The sequence below is a fragment of the Rhyacophila brunnea genome, unplaced genomic scaffold (genome assembly GCF_057557595.1).
Source record: "Rhyacophila brunnea isolate RB1 unplaced genomic scaffold, BYU_Rbru_1.0 scaffold_24, whole genome shotgun sequence".
Lineage (NCBI taxonomy): Eukaryota > Metazoa > Arthropoda > Insecta > Trichoptera > Rhyacophilidae > Rhyacophila > Rhyacophila brunnea.
The window spans coordinates 11,056,239-11,079,165 of NW_028232904.1; the positions used below are offsets into that span (position 1 = coordinate 11,056,239).

Sequence of the window (22,927 nt, forward strand, 5' to 3'; positions counted from 1 at the left end):
CGATTTCACATTTAACGTAACGTTGACCTTTCATGCATCTCGACCTATGATATTAGAAAACAATATATTGTGAGCAGATACTGATTTACAGTAACGAGTCAATCAATGCACATTACGAAGACTCAGAGCAACCGTGTGCTCAAGCTTCTGGAACTTCACGAGTTTAAATGTAACGACTATCGTCACATCCAAAGTCAAGATGCCACGTGGACCCTGGCTCGGCCACGTGCTACGGAAGCCTCAAGAGTCACAACCTGGCGAACCTCATCTTCAAGCCAACCGGATTCCGGCGTTCAGGAAGGCAACTGAATACCGTCCACAGAGTGTAAGTATCATGGTCCCCACATAATGAAGCGGGCCCCAAGGCTAAGATCTTTGTCGGGCCCCCCAACATATCGCTAATTTTAAAGGCTTATGGCGCCCTACTGTAGCGTTTTCCAAATTTTAATCCACTAGAATTGTGCAGTTATCGATCAGTATTGACACACATTTAAAAATTGTATCGCATCACTTTGACTTTTTTTTTACTATAGGTACCTACGTAATTTGAAAACATTTCATACATAATATACACACTAGAAAAATTATAAAATGATGTGCACGAGATGTTTCAAAATTATTTATATTCAATATTTATAGAACGTTACATTCTAAAATCTTGTGTCTTATTCGTTGATTAAAAAAACTAGTTTGTTACTGTTAATTTACTGTTTTTTTCCTGTTAGAACAAATTTGTGAGGTGTGTTTATATTAAAGAAACATGATAATATATACAATTATAAATTTAACCTATTTAACACGTCCACAAACATTATATAATGAATAAAAAATAAATCAACCTTTATGGTTCTATCAAATAAGTTAATCGCACGATACACAGCATCATGAAACATAACATCTGTCCTGCGACGAGGTATCTTGAAGACCGTAGAGTTACGAGTGATATTGGTGGGAACATGAAAATTAATATTTGCCAGTATATACGGATTGTAAATGAACCCACGAAAAGTAAGAAGAAATGCTTAAAAAGAGCAATCACTCTTCGGGTGGACAGGGATTGCATTGCGTTTACAATAAGTGAAAAGAAAGAAAAAACCGGGATATCGGGGGTCAATAAATCGAGCGGGATCCCGGAATTGAAAACCTTTAACTCCACTGTATGATTACAAAAAAACCACAGCCAAATCAGATTCCTAAAAAAGCGTGCTTTTAGTTTGTGCGGAAAATTGCCAAAACGTCGATATCTGTAAGAGGGATTCGAAAACAATAAAAACCAAGTGTCGGTAGGAATTATATATATTATTGTCGACTGAGAAAAAAAAAAGTGAATAGAGTTTCCCTATCGTAAAATAAAATTCGGTACGCTCGTTTGATATTCCATTTCGCAGGACCGCAGTGGGAATCGAATTCAGATTTAGCGGGTGGAGGGACGCACGAATTCACCCCTGGGCTAAAGGCGAAATAAATAGTCCAGTGGGTGCGAAGTATTCGGCCGCGGTCCATACAGGAACGTTCGATTGATTAGTCAAACTTGGTTATTACGAGGAAGACGGGACCGACTGAATTTGCTCATTATAAGCATTACTCGTTATATCGTTATATAACATTTTTCGCGCCACGTTCTATTTAGGCATGAAACATAAATCTGAAAACCATCATAAAAATCCCCGAAACAAGCATGGAATTCATAAACTACAAAATAAGTTGTTTATTGTAACCTACTGACGTCACAAAGCTTGGATTTTTTACATGCAATTTCAACCAAATGCGTGGATATTTTTTCAATGTTGTCGGCGAAAACACCAACTAGGTACTTAGACACTTAACTAGTGTCATAAACGTAATCCGATCCCGGCGGAAAATCCTTAGAAAATCGAAAATGTTGTTTTTAAACGATAGACATATTAACAGTTTAACTCGGTATAAAAGTGGATAAATGTATGGATAACATCATAAACTAAAATGTCAATGAATGTTTCCTCATTAAATCCGAGATCTCGCTATTTCCGTGATCGTAATAACCAAGTTCGACTGTATTATAAAAAGTCAGTAGCTACCGTGACTGACTGATGATGTTACAGTAAAATGGTGATTTCGCTTATGAGATGATCGCTTAGTGATAGATGCAGTGATTTTACTTATGCGATCTTCGAATGCATTGCAATGCAACATGCAACTGATCGTTGATTTATTTTGATTTTATAACAATATTTGTCCATTATTATTATAGATTTATTTCAATTCAAGCATTTGCATTCTACAAATAACAAAACAAACAAAAACGTAGAAAAGAAGCAGGTGTTTCTATTCTCGTAAAATTTTGGCAAATCAAGTGTAACTTCTGAAAAAAAACTGTTCTTAAATGTTATTTTTTATTAGTACTTATACATACAACATTTTAAAATACTAAGTTATACGAGAGATGTCCAAAGGCTAAGAGTCGCACAGCGAAGCATGGAGCAGTGTATCTTGAACATCAAGCGAAAGGACCGTAAGAGAAACGAATGGGTTAGGAAGCAGACAGAAGTACGCGATGTAATAGACGTTGCCAAACAGCCGAAATGGAGATGGGCGGCACATTGCCTGTCGAAAGGACGGCCGCTGGACAAATGCCGTCACCCAATGGTACCCAAGGGGCACGAAACGGCCACAGGGTCGCCCTAAAAGCAGCTGGATTGACGAACTGATAAAGTTCGGCGGAAATACGTGGCAGCGAACGACACAGGACCGAGAGAGTTGGAGGAAACTTGGGGAGGCCTTCATTCATCAGTGGATTGACCCCGGCTGATGATGATAAGATATATAAAATATATATAAATAACTTGGAAGTTATATCTCTAGCTGAAAGCAAGTGAGATAAAGTGAAAAAGTCGATTTTGAGATAACTACGCCAATCGATTACTGAAAGCTATATCTACATAATAAATCACTGAGATTTAAAAAAAATGTGATACTCCATTTAACAAGAAAAATACCAATATTGCATTTATTAATGTCCTGTAACTTCAACTCGGTCGCTCAAAGGATGGCGAAATTTAAATGTGGTCACGATCCTCAGCCATGGGTGCACGACCAAGAAGAGGGTAACTTCAAAACAACAGTAAGATAACTCAAATAACCCACTGTTAATAATGTTATACTTACAAAAAATCTCAACATTATCAACATCAGAAAAAAACAAAGTAAACATAATATAATAATATGTACAGTTAATGATTTGATTTGTATGAAAGATACGTTAAAGTTCAATAATTATCTCGAAACTAGTATTTTTGACTTATCCCACTGTTGCTTTCAGGTATCTAGTGATATCTCAGTGGCGAAGGGTAACTTTTGGGAAGATGTAGGCTGTGGAGATCTGATAAAAAGAGCACACTTGTCAGGTATAAGTACTTACGAGAATAGTACGATATTTACTACTAATGTATAGGTACACACTAGTAAATGACAACGACACACTAATTCAATGAAACTTCAAAATTTCATTGACGACATAAAAATGAGCGATGTGTTTAAATTACGTATTTTTCAAAACATGTATACCCATCAAAAATCATTAGATAAAATTTATTTTTATTTATAAAAACAATCTATACTTACTTATTTATTAATATTCGATTAATACTTTGGACGCGGAAGACGCACACGGTGCGTAATGACCAGGCGGCCGATCGATGTAATTAACGTGCATTTTAAAGGGGGCAATTAAAATCTCATTATCTATTCAGCAGCGAAAGCGTTAAACGCCGTTGAAATTATTTTTTTAATTATCTAATTATTAATGATTTTGGACAAAGTGCGCAGTTGTGACAAAATTATTATGCGCGAATGTTTTAGGCTCTGCGATAGCAGCTTACCTTATTTCGTACAAATCAGCAGACTTGCTGAGGTTACGAGACGCAAAGTCCATACGAAATAAATTCAGAATTATTTCACACATAATCGGAGATTTATTTACGTCGAGACGTCGCGGCGTTTATTATTTATATACGGCGCGCTGTGGTATATTTTTTAATACCGTTGCAGTTGTTTTGTAAACTGTGTAATACTGTAATCATTCCTACATATACGACATCTCTCGTTGGCAAAATAAATTATTTTTAACATAAAATAATGAAGTGATTAAGTATATAAATATGTCAATATGCAATTAAAAAATAATTTTCTTAAGAAGGTAGGCTTTAAATAATCGCCTAGTATGGAGTCTTCGCCACTGTGATATCTAGGTACTAATAATAAAGAAATTATTTTAGAAAGATTTTTACATGTTGTCCATTTTACTATGCGTTATGGTCACAGAACAGTTTATTAAATAGAATCCCGATAGGCTATATCCCAATATATTTCTTTTAAAAATAAAAAAAATCGAAAATCTGTTAATACTTCCTCCACTCCGTAGAGGCCCATAATATAATATTCTTAGGATTGAACACGGTTTTATATAAAATTGTATACATATTAATAATATTAAACATATCGTATGTATATATATCTAATAACGAATTCTTGAGTTGTAGGAATATAAATTGTCAGAAGTTTTTTGCTTGTGATAGATAGGCCCCAATACGGTCCGCAAAATATTTGATAATAAGCGCGAGTTTAATCCCCCTGGCATATAACATGCTATATTTATACAGGATTTGATATGAAAATCACTTTTCTTCCTTCAACTTTCGATTTGCTAAATAAACGGATTTGGATCTCTCGCATGTACCTACATACCTAGTCGGCATTTGAAGTTCGAGATAATATGGATAGGTCACTGTGATATCCATCATCATCATCCCTTTCGTTTGCACTGACATATTCGCCTGCAAATACCGCGTATCTTCATACGGACGGATACGGACCGAATTTTGCAATCGACACGACCCTAAAATGGAATCAAGCTGTCTTCGTCAAATAATTCTCTCTAATTGCATTTGATCGATAATGTAGATAACGACCGCATTAAGTAGTCAGTCCAACCGCTAAATATCGTCCGTGCGCGGCATGCTTTATTGTCGTTTTCTAAACCATGGTAACTCACATACTTACCATTTTTGATTCCAAGCAGAGAGGGTGTTATATTAACTGATTTTTTACGAGATTTGCTTGATGGACATTCGCTTAACCCATTGGGCTCTTGCACTGGATCAAACACAAAGTGAAAAACAACATGAATTTTTGACCAGCCTCTCCACGCCTATATAGTATCAGAGTTATGAGTACCTACATGGAAAGGTTCAAGGTATGCTTACGCGAAAAGGTCACAAACGAAGCCAATGGATAAGGAGGAATTTTTGGAATTTGCCTGTTTTTACACTGATTTTAGGATCCCGATATCTCGAGAATTCTTTTCTGGAAATCCCAAATCTCGATATTGAGATTTTCTCGGGAAATACCCAACTCTATACACAATGAAGAATCAGAGGAAAACATATTAAGTAGGTAGTTTAGTATGTATTTATAAGAAAGCCCGCTATTATATGAGAGAACATGAGGATTGCCGAGTGAGTGAAGTGCCTCAATAGTCAGTCAGGCCGCAGCACGAAACTATGAATTTCGATCCTAGTCGAAGTTATTGCTTATACTTCGAATTAGGGAATCGGATCCAGGGATCCCGAATCCCGCTATTGGATACCCTAATTCCTAATTGGTATGTGTACAAAATCATTATGTTATTGACGTGTGTGTACCTGCACATGTCACACGGGGGGGACATAACCATTTTTTGCTGCCATACGCAACCGTAACGTCAGACAAATAATAAATCCGTTTATAACCAGTTAGACGTCACTGACGTGCTGGCACGTGAACGGCGTCTAACCGCCAGTGCCAAGTACGTGCAGATACGCACTTGTTTTCACACCGAATTTTATGAATGAATGTTTTAATTTCCCCATTGAATTTAATACAAACACTTCCACTAATGAATAGCAACACAATTTAATGTTTATTTTTTTGAAAATTTTGGTTTTATATGGTTTTATCTGACATACTTCGTATTTCTTATTTCTTTTGAGACATCTTACAATATCAAAAATAGAGTATGGACATTTACCGACGCTTTTAATGAGGAATATCTCTTTTTGAAAAATGTGTAAGTTTATTCATTTTTTTTGTTTATCCAGATTTGAAATAAACATAATCATGGTCCAAAGTAGGTACCTTTAGTCAATTAATACATCCAGGCCTGTATATAAATGAAGAAACTATTATGTCGTGTGAATATTGAAATAGGTAGAATATGCTAATATTTTCAAAGTTAACTTAAGGGGGAGAGGCATAGAAATTCATTATCAAATTAAAGCTTTAAACATATTTTAATCGATCGATACCTATCTAAATACAATGGGAAAAATAAAATATATTTTTTTATTTCAAAGAGAAAGCGACAAATTTGAAAAAATGGCTAAAAATAAGGGTTTTACTAAAATAAATATTTATTGTTCCAAGTAATTTCTTGAAACAAAATTATCGATTTAATGTTGTTTAATAAGTTTTCTTGGAACTAGTGAATCTTTTTTGTCAATTCATTATAGTTTTAATGTTTTTTTTTCAATCTAAAATCAATCGATTTTTACGAAAAATAAAAATGTTCAATTTTCAATAATTGCATCAAGCGAAAACGTGGGCCTGTTCAATATATTTTTCTTACTTTTTAGATATATTTAACGTAATATTTTAATTTATATTTATTATGTTATTTACTAATTTCAAATTAAATACAGTCGTCAAGGACGTGCTGCCTCTAGCGGCAACAACGTGCGATACCGAAATAACTGTCATCTGTATTAGATTCTAGTTCGCATGAATAATAGGTACCTACCTCGTATGTAGATACGTGCGGTTAGTATGCATGCACATGGTAATATATTTTATTACGAATGGTCTGAAACAATTTGAGAAATTTATGTTAGCATTTACATTAAGCCGTCTTCTCATTTGTTTACTTGTATATTGATAAAACAAAGCAAACATTCATCAGTCAATTTCAATACACTGCTAGCAATGTTCCCTCTAATTTTTCTATTGTGTGTGTGCGGATCATCAATTCACGCATTTGAGCAGTGGCGTAAATAGGGTTGGTGTCACCCGTCAGCCGGTGTGGTAAATTTACACCCCCCCCCCCCACAAACAAACACATACAATTTTTCATTAAAACTTATATTGTTAAGGTAGGTATCTATTTATTAATTTCAGCGATTTTATATAATAATAACACTAACAACGATAATTTTTGAAGTACCTACTTAAATAAAAAAATAGGAAATAAAGAAAAAAAGTAAAACGCCCGATCTGGTCCCACAAAAGCCAATTTGTTGCATTTAGAAAATTTGCGGCGTCATACTGTCAACGTGAAGATGTTTTTACTTCCTTAGATAATTCATAATTATCAGCTTTGTATGAGCTACCAAAATTTTTAATTTTGCTTATGTGTTCCTTTCTTTCATGGCCACTCTTGACTAGTCATATAAATTCGGTTAAAGCACACTTGAGTGCATGGCAACCTCAGTTTGGGTAACTCCTAGGTAGGTAGGTAGGCTCCTGAGACATTCTCAGTTATAAAAAAGCAATTAGACGAAATAATGTTCGCGCTTACGTAGTAGGTAGGTACAAGTTAATTTTCCTGAATCATCTTATATGAAAAGACATACATATCCTGAAAAACTATCGCGTTTGATATATTATATGCATTGAATTCTATTACCACTTCAAGTGAATGTGGACGCGAATTTTCGCAAATGAATCTAATTATTACCCCAATAAGCAGTGGCGCACCCAGGATTTAATATTGGGGGGGGGCCAAAGGAGGAGAATGTAAATTAGTCCCATAGGCTCTTTTTCTTCTTCACAGCCTAATTTATCGTTTATCGGTCTTTTGTCTATTGCACTCGGTGTACCTAGACCATGGTCCCCACATCCTGAAACGGGCCCTCAGGCTAGGATATTTGGCGGGCCCCCTACCTACCGCTAAGATTAAAGGCAGTGTGAAACACTACATTAACGTTTTTCAAATTGTGTTTTAGTTCAAATTAAGGGTACTTATACAGTGAATTATTGACGATTTTTAATACATCTACTTTAATAATGGAGCTGTCGAGTATCGACACGTAATAATCAAAAAATATATTGCACAATTATATAAGTAATCGAAAATGTTCATGGCCATGAAGTGTAATAGCGCCGCAGGCGACTTTTTCTACTATTAAAGCTACTTTATGATGTGTGTTTATCTCACTTATCTGGTCAACCCGACACGCCGGGCCCCCCACAACCCGGGCCCCCAGACTAGAGCCCTGTCAGCCCTCCCCAGCCATGACCAACACCACTCCTGAATTAAGTTGGACACCGAGAATTTTTTGACAGTTCATTAGGGATTGGGTTTCTAAAATTTTGTTTGTTTTTTTCGTTTTTTTCAAAATTTTTGTGTTAGAAATTAAAATCTAAGAAATTTTTCTAAAAAGGGTGCTGGAGAATCATTACAAATCATTTTTTTGCCGAGTTTTTATTTGTCTAAGCCCAAAGGTATAGTTTATTGGCTTTCAATTTCAATGTTTAAAATCATTCTGATAATTTTCATGTTTGGGGGATGCCAGGGCCCCTCGATCCAGGGCATATCGACTTGGACACTAAAGACGTACCTAGTGCGTAACGATTAGGTGGCCAATCGACATAATTAGCATACTATTTAAAAGTGGTAATTAAAAAGCAATTATCTAATCAGCAGTCAATGTGTTAAGTAATTAACATACCTACTTAATATATATTCATCGAAAATAAAATTGATACAATGTTTGTAAGTAGCTACATAAAAAAAAAACATTACTTATAAAATATCTGCAAACTAAATAATGTCAAAATTAATTATAAAATTAATTTGGGATATACCTACCTATTCAGATTTAAATAATTAGATCAGTCCTTATTTGGTTTCACTTAACCAGTTTCCAATATTTGTATAAGTAATCAGAAGTATTTACCTACCAAAAATAATCTCGACTGGCATATTTATACCTAGTCACAAATCAAAACTGGCGCAACGTTGCTTTTTTGCGATGGTCCGACACCACAGAAAAGAAAAAAAAATATTTCTGAGTTCCCTGTCCAGCCAAATCAGCCAGCATTGATGGCAGCTAGCAGTGATATATTACTAGGTATGTACCTGCACGACTGACAGATGCTTTCCAAATAAACCCTGCAGTGTGCCTGTTACATTTATTATTATTACCTACGTTTTGTGAATGCCAGAAAAAATAAATTATCAACACATTCGACGTACTGTTTTGAGTCCGGTCTAAATTCTATTCAGATGTTAGGTATATTTTCTTATGATGAGAATAAATTATTATTGTCAATGTTTTGGGTATATTTTTTTTTTTTAGAATTATTAATAACCATGTCCTTGCTTTTTCGTACAAGGTGGTTGTTAGTAATTTTGAACAATCACAAACACCCAGGCTTTGAGAAAAACACATAAATGTTTTTGTCATGACTGGGAATCGAACCCAGGAACTCTCGGGTGGAAGGCGAGCGCCTTACCAACTGCACCACGAGAGCCGCCTAAATATTTTCAAATCACCAAACCGGCTGTCATCTTCGGATTGTTCTAATAATGTATTGATAATATTTATATTTTTACTTAGGTAACCTAATCATTATTTTCTAAAAATGTGTTGTAAAATAGTCTATGACGCCATTTTTATGGAGATCGTGTGTATGGTCTAATGATTCTATACCTAATTAATTATCTTCATTACTATGAGAATGTCAATAATTCACAGATTGTTATCACATATAAATATCATTACACAATATTATTATATGTATATATTTTTTAATATTACTATAAAATCCAAATTCTAATACAATCCAATCCATTCCAATTAAACTCACATAAGTAATTATTATAAGGTACTACCAGGTCGATGGTCCACGTATATTTTTATAATAATCTGACAAAATATAAAAAAGTCCGATTGAAATAAAATGCAAAAAATATATATACCATTGTTTAAATAATAACTGTAATTATATCACCTGTTTTTAGATTTTTTATTAATATATAATTACAGTGACATCTAGATAAGATGCCTCGAAGATTCATTCAAATTGGATTGTAATTGGAATTAGATTCTGATATAATTTTGACCTATATGCTTTGTAATTCGGGGAATAGATGGCTCTATAAAAACGAAACTTTTGATGACATCCCCCTTAAGGGTCTTCAGTTGAGGCATGGTCTAAAAAGATCGTGGCTATGCGATGCGCGGATTGTGCAAATGACGCATGCCGAACGAAATATAATTTGTCATAAAAATCCAACATGCGTCCATTTAATGTTATGTTTATTGTTATATTACTAATAATAATAGTAAGTAAGTATATTCATTGACATGTTTTCTTTTTTAAGTACATACGTAAAGTTTTTTAGTCATCTTTACACGATTTAAGAATATTTTCATCCGACGCCATGACAAAACAAATCGACGTGCAGACACCTCGACTGTCGGTCTCTGAATGGCAACGCAGCCGAAATTTCGTTCTACATACAGTTGAAAATCATTTGCCGTTTCACTTATGTACCTACGCTCTTAAGAAGGAATATCTCTTTTTGAAAATTGTGTATGGACAAGTTCCAGATTTGAAATAAACATAATCATGGTCCAAAGTAGCTTTAGTCAATTAATAAATCCAGGCCTGTGTATAAATACTGTATGAAGAAACTATTATGTCGTGTGAAAATTCAAATAGGTAGAATATGTTAATATTTTCAAAATTACCTTAAATACCATATTGTGTTCTGTGACATGGTGTATAAACCCACTACTTATGTGCTGTATGAGATAGGAGATATTATGTAGTCACTAGGTATTTCACAAACCTTCCCGGCATTTAGGCAGGCCTAATGTCACGTAAAGATATGACGTATACGCCCTTACTATGCAGCGATAGCCAAGCCGCGGCACGCGATACAAGACCAGAGCTTTGCGGAATTCAATAGTTGCATTCCAAAATGTGAGTATCTACCAACCCCGAAATTCATATTTTGAGATAATTATGTTCTTATGGTCGGCTTGAAATAGTGTTTTGTTAATTTAACGATATTTTAGTTACTTATGTTGAAAGCTGTTTCGGACGATAAACTCATCCTCAGAAGATAATTATAACACTAATTCAAAGGCGACTCCCGTGGTGCAGTGCGTAAGGCGCTTGCTTTCCACCCGAGAGTTCTGTGTTAGATTCCCGGTCAGGACACAATATTTATGTGTTTTTCTCAAAGCCTGGGTATTTGTGATTGTTCAAAATTACTTACAACCACCTTGTACGAAAAAGCAAGGACATGGTTATAAATAATTTAAAAAAAAAATACTAATTCAGAAAGAGAGGGTATAATAATAATATGTTCATTTCTGCTTCGCTTCTTGCACACATCAGTGGCGTAGTTTTCGGTTTATATTTTATTTATTCATTTTCATTATTAGGATTTATTTCTACAAATACTATTAGGTCACACGCTCTTTGCGTGTTGACTTGTGATAGCACTGACTCTATCTCTGGCACTATTGAGAGGAATTCAAAGCTTTCTTTTTCATTTCTACTCCTCACCATACTTTTACATTCGAAATAATACTATTCGTCTGCTCCCGCAGTGATGTTAATAAAACTCCACGCGATATCGAACATACTGAATTGCGGGCGCGGGGAATGTACCTAGTAAACGTGAAAGTAAATGCGGATGGAAGGATTTAATTCGTAATAATAATTACAAGATAAAAACAACTTTTTATATAACACGTTTTTAAATTTTCTGTTGAATCATATAAACTTGATAATTCTATGTATTGATAATTCTATGTATTAATAATTCAGGACAAATAAGGCAAATCATTTTTTTGCTATTTTGCAACAAACAAATATAGAATACTGAAATGTCTTTTTGATTTTCATAGTAACGCACGTATATATTAATATTTTAGTTGCTAGGACCACCCCCTTAGCAACCAATAATAGTGGATTGGATTACGGATTTCTTCCGAAATAACTTTTCATACAAAACAGAATTAACTGAAAAATAATTCAATTCTACAATTATTCTAAGATGGCTAAAAGTATTAAAAGAATGCATCGGCATCGTGTTCTGATATATTCTAAAAGTTTCGAATGTCTAGCTAGTCGGGAAGTTAGTTAAAAATCGATTGCAAGATTTGTACTGGATAAACAACCACCGGACAAACAAGAATACGAGTTAAGAAAAACGTACAAAAAATACAATGTTTTTTTTTGATCGTTTAAGCTAGTCAAGTCAAGTTTATATGATTCAACAGAAAATTTAAAAACGTTGTATATGAAAAGTTATTTTTACCTTGTAATTATTAAAACTAATATTTACTTACTAACTTATTAACCATATTTTATACTAAAGTAACTAAAAATATTAACCAGTAACTTTATAGTTCATCACACGTACCTAATCCTGTAATACATACCCTAGCACATATTAATGAAGTCAACGCAATATTTACCGGCTTCAATTTTTTTTATCTTACTCTAACGCACATTGCGGAGATTATACTCATGTCGAATGCTTTCTCACTCTTACTTATAATTAATTTTTGTTCAGGCTTTAGTTTAACCAAAGCTGTGAAAGGTTATTAATAACTGTCGCATGTTCTGGCAATCTAGCGGAAAGGTTAACTTCGCAAAACGCTGCAGGAGCGAGTGAATAGTACTGCTTTAAAACAGGCTTTATAAGTCGTGTTAATCACTTCACTACTTGATAAAGCCCTACCTCGTGCTTATAAATTTTAATGACACACTACTCTTATGTAGATATTCCACGCATGACCAAGTCCACATGTTCCGTCAAGAATATATTGTGACAGTGAAAATTTCAAGACGAAGTGCTTCGTCTGCCAGATTCCCTCTTTTGTGGTTTTCCTATCAAAATCACTCAGGCAAATTTCAGTTTGTCATAAATATTTAGATACCTAACATTTTTCTATGCAAAGTTCAACGAAATGTTCCTCTATATCGGGCATGTTTAGCTTGAAGTAGGCTGTGATCTACTTACTATTAACTAGGGAATCCAATCCCGAGCCAAAATCTTGATCCCGGGATTTCTGGATTACAATTTGATAATCCAGGGACTGGTCGCGGGATTGGCATTTTTTTCAATAGTTAATATAAAATTTTTATAAATGTTCAAATAACGTTGATAAAATCGGTCAAAAATAAATCTAGTATAATTTATACTATGGCCTTTCCGCTTCATAAATCTAATTAGTTAGCCAAATATCAAACTGTCGTAAAACGTATTATATCATGGTGGAAACACTGTATTCACTGCGGAGCATTTAATTACTTCTTAATTACCACATTTAAATAAAATGCTAATTATATCTAAGGGCCCTCTAATCAGGACAAACAGCCGTGGCTTTTTTCCAATCTTTCTTATTTTTATTAATTTATGTGAAAAAATGAATTTGCAACAGATGGGTAATAAATCAAATTTCATTCAATTCTAAAATAGTTATATGTTATTGAAAGTATATAATCTGTTATATTTGAGTTATTTTATTTTCTACAAAAATTAAGAAAAAAAATCGATCCCGAAAGTTTCGGGATTATGTTTACCAATCCCGGGATTCATATGCATCGAAAATAGTTCGGGATCCCGGGATTGGAATCCCTACTATCTAAACATCATCCTTCCATTGTCATTCTTTAATTTAAAAAAAATTATACTGTCGTAAAAATGATAAGTGTTCGTGTCATTTCGTTTCGGGATTTATCTTCAAACTATTCTCCCAATATGCCAAGAGTTTACTGAGAGACGATAGAGGGAAAATATGCACCAGTTTAAAGCACGGGAATGCAAATCAATCAGTCAATGTCGAGGGTCCCAGGTTCGAATCCTGGGTCTGGCAAGTACACATATTGTTTTTCAATTTGTGTATGAGTCAGTGTATGGACCTAATAGGTTGAGCAAGTGGCTGACATCCATTTCTCGTAAAAATAAAATCTGTTATTACAAACCTCCACTCTGTGGAGGCCCATATGATCATATTAGGATCAGACATGGTCGAAAGAAAAAGAAAGAATGCGAATCAATTGATAATGATGAGGCTTCCTCGTGGCTCATTTAGAAACGACAACGATAATGATGCAATTGACTGAAACCATTGCCGACTCAAGTAGAAAGCCGATACATTCACAACGACTGGTCCTACTTTTTCCGCTCCTCCCGATGTTGTCTATGGATGACCTGTCATTGTTCTATAGAGTGCTCATACTGACGCGTCTGTCGTGTTCACACAGGGAATGGTTTGATTTGAATAGATAAGTTACATGATAAATAATACACTAGCATTAACACACCTTCTACAAATGTAATGCATAGATCAATGTTACATATTTTTTGGAAATCAATTTTACCACCAGTTTTTGTGTGAAGGACTAGTCTGACTTTGACTTATGTATATTATTTATAATTTATTAATATATTTGATTTGAGATTTTTTTTATAATTCAATTTGAAACAAGAAAGGGCGAATCAATATGTCAAGCAATCTGGGATCTGATTTTGACAGCTGAAAAGTGGACCACTCGTTGCTTGTGCAAAAAGTTATGCTCAGGCTTTATTAATCTAAAGATGGCGGTGCTGAAACCCATTCCATGAGGGTTGGACATGCCTGCTCTATAACTTCAGTGTGTATGAAAATTATTAGACATCTAGGTATTCGTTTTTGCTTCATTTTTATAAAATTTTTGGGCTCCATCTCTATAAGGTGTTCTGCAAAAATGATTGTGTCATATTAAATTAAACTTAGAATACCTAATATGTATATGAAAGCCAGATTTCAACCCACAATTATTCAGTTCTGATATAATCAGTGTTAAAGTCGTAAATTCATTGAATAAAAACTCGGTGTTTTAATATTTTTTTTTTTATAAAATATTTGTTGAAAAATCTTCATCTGTTTCTTCAAGCATTTCACGAATATCAGTCTTCTCCGCCATTTTTATGTGGAATAGATAAATGTGGCACTCATAATGAATTATTGTATGTGATTGCAAGAAATGGCTGTATACCTAATGAATTATTGTATGTGATTGCAAGAAATGGCTGTATACCTAATGAATTATTGTATGTGATTGCAAGAAATGGCTGTATACCTATATGGTAGTGCTATAAGACGACAATTTTTAGTGATAGCCATATTATTCTAACCTGACAATAAATGAATATTTAATAGCGATTGGATGTCTCAACTCAGTTTCTTCGTTTTTGTGGGTTGGACAAGTTTGGTTCTGATCCACGCATATAAAAAAATAATTACAAGATAAAAAGAACTTTTTATATACCTACCACGTTTTTAAATTTTCTGTTGAATCATATAAACTTGACAATTATATGTATTAATAATTTAGGACAAATAAGGCAATTGTCAACAAATCATTTTTTTGCTATTTTGCAACAAACAAACAAATATAGAATACTGAAATGTCATTTAGATTTCCATAGTAACGCACGTATATATTAATAATTTAGTTGCTAGGATCATCCTCTTAGCAACCAATAATAGGTGGATTGGATTATGGATTTCTGCCGAAATAACTTTTCATACAAAACAGAATTAACTGAAAAATTAATTCAAGTCTAGTTAAAGATGGCTAAAAGTAGTAAAAGAAAGCATTGGCATCGTGTTCTGATATATTCTAAAAGTTTCAAATGTCTAGCTATTCGGGAAGTTAGTTAAAAATCTATTGCAAGATTTATACTGGATAAACAACCGCCGGACAATATTCCTATACGGAATTATTATAATGGAATAGCTAAAATCATTAGGAAAAAAACGACAATTACAATAATTATTAATAATGGACAGTTTACAATATGAAAATGTCGCTCACCTGAGCTTTGGCGATGACGTCATGTCCGGTCCGCCACGCCGCCACGGCGGGAGCTTTCCGCTTGTCCAGCAGTACGTCGGTCGGAGGACACTTCTCGAAGATGAGCACGCGCTCGGCCACAGACCCGCGAGTCAAGAACGGCCTGATGGGGCTTCCCCCGGCCGCGGCCGCCCTGTCAGCCTGCGCCCTGCTAATATGCTGCCTCTGCTGAGACGTCAGCTCCGGATGCGGCACCAACTCGCTCCTGACCCTCGACCCGGCGATCCTCGGAGTACCCCACCTCCCTGAAGGAACAGCCGTGGCTAAGCCGATATCTTTATCATTCTTTTCCACGTGGTTGAGAGATCCTTCGAATTTGCTCCTGGTTTCAGTCACTTGCAGCCCTAATGTCGGATCGACCATCAAACACTTTCTGTCAATGTCCATTCTCTTATTTGCGTCTAGTCTTTGCTGCGTTGGTGGATTTTCTAGCTGATCTTTGTATTTTGTTTTGGCATAATCCACTAAGGACAGGTTTGGTTCGTCTTTTGGTATTTTTTCTGTATTTTCTTTGTATTTCGTTTTGCTATACTCAGCGTTTGAAAGACTAGGTTCGATTTTGAATTTTTCTGAAGGTATAAGATCAGGTTTTACAGATCTAGATGGACTGGATTCCTTCTTCGTCCGAGCTAATACGTTTCCCTTATCGGGATCTTCACTTAGGACAACACCGGTTTTGAGAGCATTTATCAGTCTCTCTTCCTCTCTTGCCACTTCATCCACGTAAGCAGCTGATCCTCCTGGTAAGGTAGAGAATTTAGGCGAACCTTTCAAGCGATCATTCTTAGGCATCGGTTCAGATTTTTGAACCTTGTTTTCCGCTACTTTGTTTTTCAGTGGCCACGTTTGCAGATTCGGTGGACTTTGCAAACTCAATCCGGCCGGTCGCTTGGGGGCTTCCGGTTTTTGCACCGGGACTAAATCAGGAGGGAAGGTCATTTCTATAGTGTCTCCATCCATACAGCTGTGCTGTATCAGATTGAAATTCTTTGGTACCACTTGAGGTTTGACGCCTATAGCCGGTTTTGGAGAATAAGCCGGGGGGCTTTGAATGGGTGTTGTGACTTTAACCGGAGCAGTTTTCGTCGGAGAAGGCGTGGCTACCTTCTGCGGCGACGTATTTTTCTCGAATTTCTGCAAAGCGAATTGTATAGACGTCGGGATTTGTTTTGTCGGCGATCTACTCTTCTGAGCGGCGATTCTAGCCTTATCCTCGTTAACGAAGCTGTTGACCAGCTTTTCTAAATTGTTGTTATCCATATCCGGAGCTCGAGCGAGGAGTTCAGACACCGGAGTGGCACCGGCAGAAGAAGACTTTTGCGGGGTCAACGCCGAGCCGAACTTATCAACGGCGGCTTGGGGCGTGTGGCAGTTTAGTATTTCGGTAGGGGCCAGCCCTCGCGATTTCCAAGTCTGGTAGATGGCCTCGGCGTGATCCGAGATCTGCTTCGCTATCGCAGCGATGTCTTCCTCGCCGGCGTCGAACTTGTCTCGACCGGCGGCGTTGGAGTGTTTGGCGGTCGCCGCCATTGTCCCACCGCCCGAGTCGGACGGACTGGCTTTCGTCTGGCGGCGCAGGATGGACTCCAATATGACGCCGGGCGTGATTCCCGACGCGGGGTCGACGAGGAGGTCCGCGATCCGGCGGTTCTGCAAGACGTGCGGATAGTGCTGGAGCAGGTAGGACAGCTGCGTCTCGGAGGACGCCGGGGGGTCCCCGTTGCGGTGAATGTTATCGGTTTCGCGACGCGGGCGTATCACATCTTCGGCGCGGGTCGCGAACGGCCGCGCGATTCGCGAAGGCTGTCGAATGTTCTCATTCGGCCCTGCGCAGTCGTCACTCTCAACATAATCAAACGGCAATTCCGAAAAGCTGCCCAATCCGCTGAAGCTTTGATAATAAATCTGCCCCGGTCTGTTCTGTGAATCAAAATTCTCGCTGTTTTTTAAATTCTGCGTTATATCTATCAATCTTTGGGCGTTCGGGTCTCCTTGGGGACTGTGGGGATTCCAGCCGAAGCGGTTGCGGGGATTTTTCGATTCGGGGGTTCGGGATTCCTCTTTGTGGCTTCTCCCTAAGTTCATCAGGAGCGATGTGTCAAGCGCGGATTATACAAAAATCGCAGCATAGAGTCGGACAGCCGGTTTATTTTGGTGTGTGACTTGCGTGTAGTTATGTTTTATTTATTTATTCACATAGGGAAGTGGCGGACGACGGGCGATGCTGGGCATATTCCACAAATAGAACCGACTTCGGTTCGGCCATGCCCCCAAACACATACACTTTCTTCCGCACACCAAATACGCCAAGAATAAATTTAACTACTCGATCAAAACTGACACTATCAAAATTTAAAACTTACACAAATTCGTTTATTTAAAAATGACAGTTATTTCTCTCTCTATAATATAACTCTGTCACACTTTTAATTTAACAAATAAAAAACAAAAAAATAACAGATAATTTTAGGCCACAAGCAGGTGAACACCTACACTCTAAAATCACTCCTAAAATACTAAATTATTATTCAGTTATACGCAATAAAAAAATGCAATAGATAAACCCACGCTTATGTCATATATATTTAATTAAAAAACATAATTATTACGTATACGAAAATTTTCATATTAATTGTAATACATAATATATTATTATTAAAATTAAGAAACATTCATTACGCTCTAAAAACGACCAAGCATTACTCAAAAAAAGAAGTTTTACAGCACATTTTACGCGGAATTAATTATGTATTTATTTCCGATTTCAAAACTGCATTTCTACTTTAAAAATTAGATGAATATTAAATATTTATTTTTTGATTTCAAAGTCGCATGAATAATAATAATAAATAAATATAATACAATATGGGGGGAGCACAAGGCGTTTAAATCACGTAACTCGTAGAGTGGCAGAAGCTATCATTATCCATTATATACACACACTCACGGATCGACTGGTGAAGGAAGGCGTATATATATTTATTTATAAATAAAATCTTCGCATTTGATATTCGTGCATTCGCGGCGTTGGGCAAAATTGACGTGCGTCCTCACTCCGCGGAGGTCTGTGACGAACTGAATCGGACCGGCATGAAGTTGCGGCGGGCGGAGTGAAGGGAAAAACCACGGCAGAACGGCGCGGCACCTGTGAAAATAAAAGTGAAATAAACACTTGCACAAAAATAATAGTCAATTTTTTATAATATCTAGAGTCAACAAAACCTTTGGTCAGACGTCCCTAGACAAAATGCCGCCCGATATTTTTTATCATCTTTTCATGACTACAATATCGAGAAATGTGTTGTGTCGATACATTACTAACAAAATACCTATATACCCACCACTAAAACATACAAAATTAAATTTAGATGTAAAAAGCGAATACATATAATATCGGTAATTAAGTAAAGACTCCCAAATCACCAGAGTCTGAGGCCTTATTTTGTTTGCACCATTTATCAATACACAGTTATTATTTTCATACCATTTTTACTATGCTATTATTGTACATCGTAAACAAAATAATTTTAGCTATACAAGTATCATATTTCTATATATTCCAAATGATTCTCCTCGATTTGCCGCCCTTCGAGTAACTGCCGCCCCTAAGCGACGCTCAATCAGCCTACCCCCACGGGACGTCACTGCTTTTGGTGGACTGTATATTATATAATTATTATAACATGCATGTCCACCTTCAAGTATACAGTCATATAGGTACTTACTACCCAGCACGAAAACTTGAGTCATTCTTCAACTTACAACCAAATAGGTACTCAATTTTCCATGCATCGTCAAAATCTAGGGGCGGCAGGTTATATGAAAGTATGGTGAAGCAGGCTAGTATGGTGAAAAAGTATGGTGAGGCGGGCTGATAATCAATTTGTGACAAAATTTGAACGTTAACATTATATTATATGGGTACGTTATAATGACCAAAGTAAATCCTCTGTGATGCCCAGATTTTTTTTTATCGCGTTCATCATATCAAGTTGTCGGCTATTGTTGGCCTGCTTCATTCAGCTGTATGAGAAAGCCGATTTCTTGCCCCTCTTTTAATTTAATACCTCTATGGTCAAAATGTTAGGTTTTGGCCATCTTTTGGACGGCCACTCATCGTCAAATTATATCTTCTTCAAAAAGCTTGACGGTGAGGGGACACTACGTTTCAAACTATGTCGCCAGTGACGTCCCGGGGATAGGCAGATTGAGCGTCGCTTGGGGGCGGCAGTTGCTTGAAGGGCGGCAAATCGAGGAGAATCATTTCGAATATATAGAAATAGGTACCTACACTTAAACACACTTACTTACAAACAACTTAAGTACACATTAAAAAAATCAGCTTACTGATTGGAAACAAAATGTATTAATCAACATAAAAAGTTTAACAGGACTGTATTTTTTTGTCAGTTCGCGATGTCTAATGTACTCTGTAACAATAACAACTGTACAATGTAAACATATTCTCAGATAGCCAATCCAGTCTGGTAGCTCTCCAAAACCCATCATCGACACACCCACTTGTAAGAGACATTTTAACACTGTCAACACAGCTTCGAATGATAGGAACAAACCCCAGATTCTTCTGGATAAGAAGTCACACAGGGATAGCCGAAAACGAGGAAGCTGATAAATACGCTAAACAAGCCACAACAGACAAAAGACCTTTAACCTATACACACTTCCCTCTGAGTTACGCAAAACAAAAACTAAACGAAGATACCATAGAGCTATGGAACCACAGATACACAACATCCGCCACAGGATCAATAACGCAGAAATTTATTCCAAACATAAACTGTGCCATCACTCTTGCCAGGAACTTAAAAATATCACACGAACTCACACAGATACTAACAGGCCACGGATCGGTGCGAGCTTATCTAAAAAGATTTAAATTGAGGGATGACGACTGTTGTCCATGTGACGGCAACACATCTCAAACTGTGTGGCATGTCATCAACGACTGCCCTATACTAGAAAGGGAGCGATGGACTCTCAGGACTCGATGTAGACAACATAATCACGAAATTGACCTCCAAAAGCCTCACGAAGCACTAAGCAATAGAACAACACAAGAATACTACACAAAATATTTAATCCTGGCCATAAAGAAAATTAAAGATATAAATGGAGGCTCCTAATTAGCCCCACATCAATGCAACTAACCCACCCAACCACCTTGTACGAAAAAGCAAGGGTATGGTTATTATAAAAAAAAAAAAAAATGTACTCTGTTGTCATTGGACGTCACGTCCTTGATGACCAGCAATGACACATGCACCTACATACTTACCTAATAAATTTATCCAAATATTTTTGCCGATTATTCCCGAGTTTTGAAAGTTGTCATGTGTATTTGTAAATGAATCTGAAACCGTGGACTAGCAATATTGTCTATTGAAGTACTTATAGATGGCATTTAAATAAGATTTAGTGATACATATACCAATAATTTGTTTTTTTTCTATGTGCTTTTTTTATGGATACCTTGCATAGTATATAATGTGTTAGTAATGTATGCATACAACAAATTACTTAGATATTGGCGTCATGAAAGGATGATAAAAAATACTGTAAAAAGTGGGGCGGCATTTTGTCTAGGGACGTCACTGTGTGTCACTATGTTTAAAGCACGGGGACTCACATATTCTCTTTCCCTCACGCCTGCGGCAGATCAATGGGAACATGACTTTAAATAATCGCCTAGTACTTATGGGGTCTTCGCCACTGTTGTTCTGCATTTATGTCACACAGCGGCGAGGGGCGGAGGTTGGCTGACATAAATAGTGCACATTAAACTTTGTCAGTAATATTTAGTTGTTTTCATTGATCTAAGAATACAATTTGCAGATGGTGTCGGTTATTTTTTTTTTAATTCATTAGGTACTGCCTCAACCAAACCATAATCAATAAAAAATAAAATATATACAATTATGTAGGTACCCTTTAATGACATAGTTTTATTTATGTTATATATAAACGAATATTTTTTGACCATTATCTACTATGGCTTGGATTGGGCAGGATTTAATTGAATTGTGAATTTGATTAAAAACTATCAACAATTCATGAATTCAAGAATGAAAACCTAAACACCTAACAAATAATCTAGTATATCGGCTATTTCCAAAATTTGTTTGCCCCTGTCTTCCTATAAAACGACAAGAACCGTGTTTTATTTAAACATGAATTTTATCTCAGTATGACCCAAAGAGGTTGGACGGTCTTCAATATACGACCATAATATTCCGTGATACGGCGAACTGCATACGTACAAATTTTCGGATACGCATAACAATACGTCAATGGAACCACACACAACCTGTATGTAAGTATGTTATACTACATACTATAAAAATATAAGTTTGATTATAGGAGTCGACGTCGAAATTAAGATATTATTATAAAGAATAATAAAATACGCCCTCTGGTATAATTCTTCATAAGTATAGCTCCGCTAAATTCAAAATGGCGAGCGAGACGGATAAAGGAATCATAAAAAACACCTACATTATAATATTATACACTCCCATGAAGTTATACAATACCTACACAGTTTCTGATAAAAACGTAGCGTTATAGAGAAACTTCATGTTAGTTAACCTAGCTAGGTTGACATTTTATCGTACCTAGGTGTCATCTTATATTATGCTCTACCGAACAATTTGTGATAGTGATGAGTATGGAATCCAATCCCGAGCCAAAATCCTGATCCCGGGATTTCGGGATTACAATTTGTCAATCCTGGGACTGGTCCCGGGATTGACATTTTTTACCACTGTTAATATAAAATTTTCATATTTACAAATAATATTGATAAAGTCGGTCAAAATAAATCTAGTATAGTTTATACTATTTAAGACATTTAATGTTAATATTGTATACGTTCAATCTTGGAAATACATAAGTTTAATGGAGTAAATAATATTATAATATAAATAATAATGTGAATTTAATATAAGATTGCTGTTTCTGATAGTAAAGA

At 36.0% G+C, this 22,927-nt stretch overlaps 1 protein-coding gene and 1 long non-coding RNA gene across 2 annotated transcripts in view; one reads left to right on the forward strand and one right to left on the reverse strand.

Annotated features, from left to right (window-relative positions):
* The window catches only part of LOC147069028 (uncharacterized), a 220,469-nt gene extending 201,453 nt beyond the window's left edge, over window positions 1-19,016 (reverse strand). The window contains exons 1-2 of the mRNA XM_085951690.1: window positions 18,834-19,016; window positions 15,901-18,447 (exon numbers count right to left, since the gene is read on the reverse strand). Coding sequence (XP_085807816.1) covers window positions 15,901-18,024 — 2,124 coding nt within the window. The 5' untranslated portion in view covers window positions 18,025-18,447; window positions 18,834-19,016. The remainder of the gene's footprint in view (window positions 1-15,900; window positions 18,448-18,833) is intronic.
* LOC147069029 (uncharacterized) overlaps window positions 1-22,927 on the forward strand; it is a 277,283-nt gene that overhangs the window by 189,707 nt on the left and 64,649 nt on the right. The gene's annotated exons all lie outside the window — the stretch shown is intronic.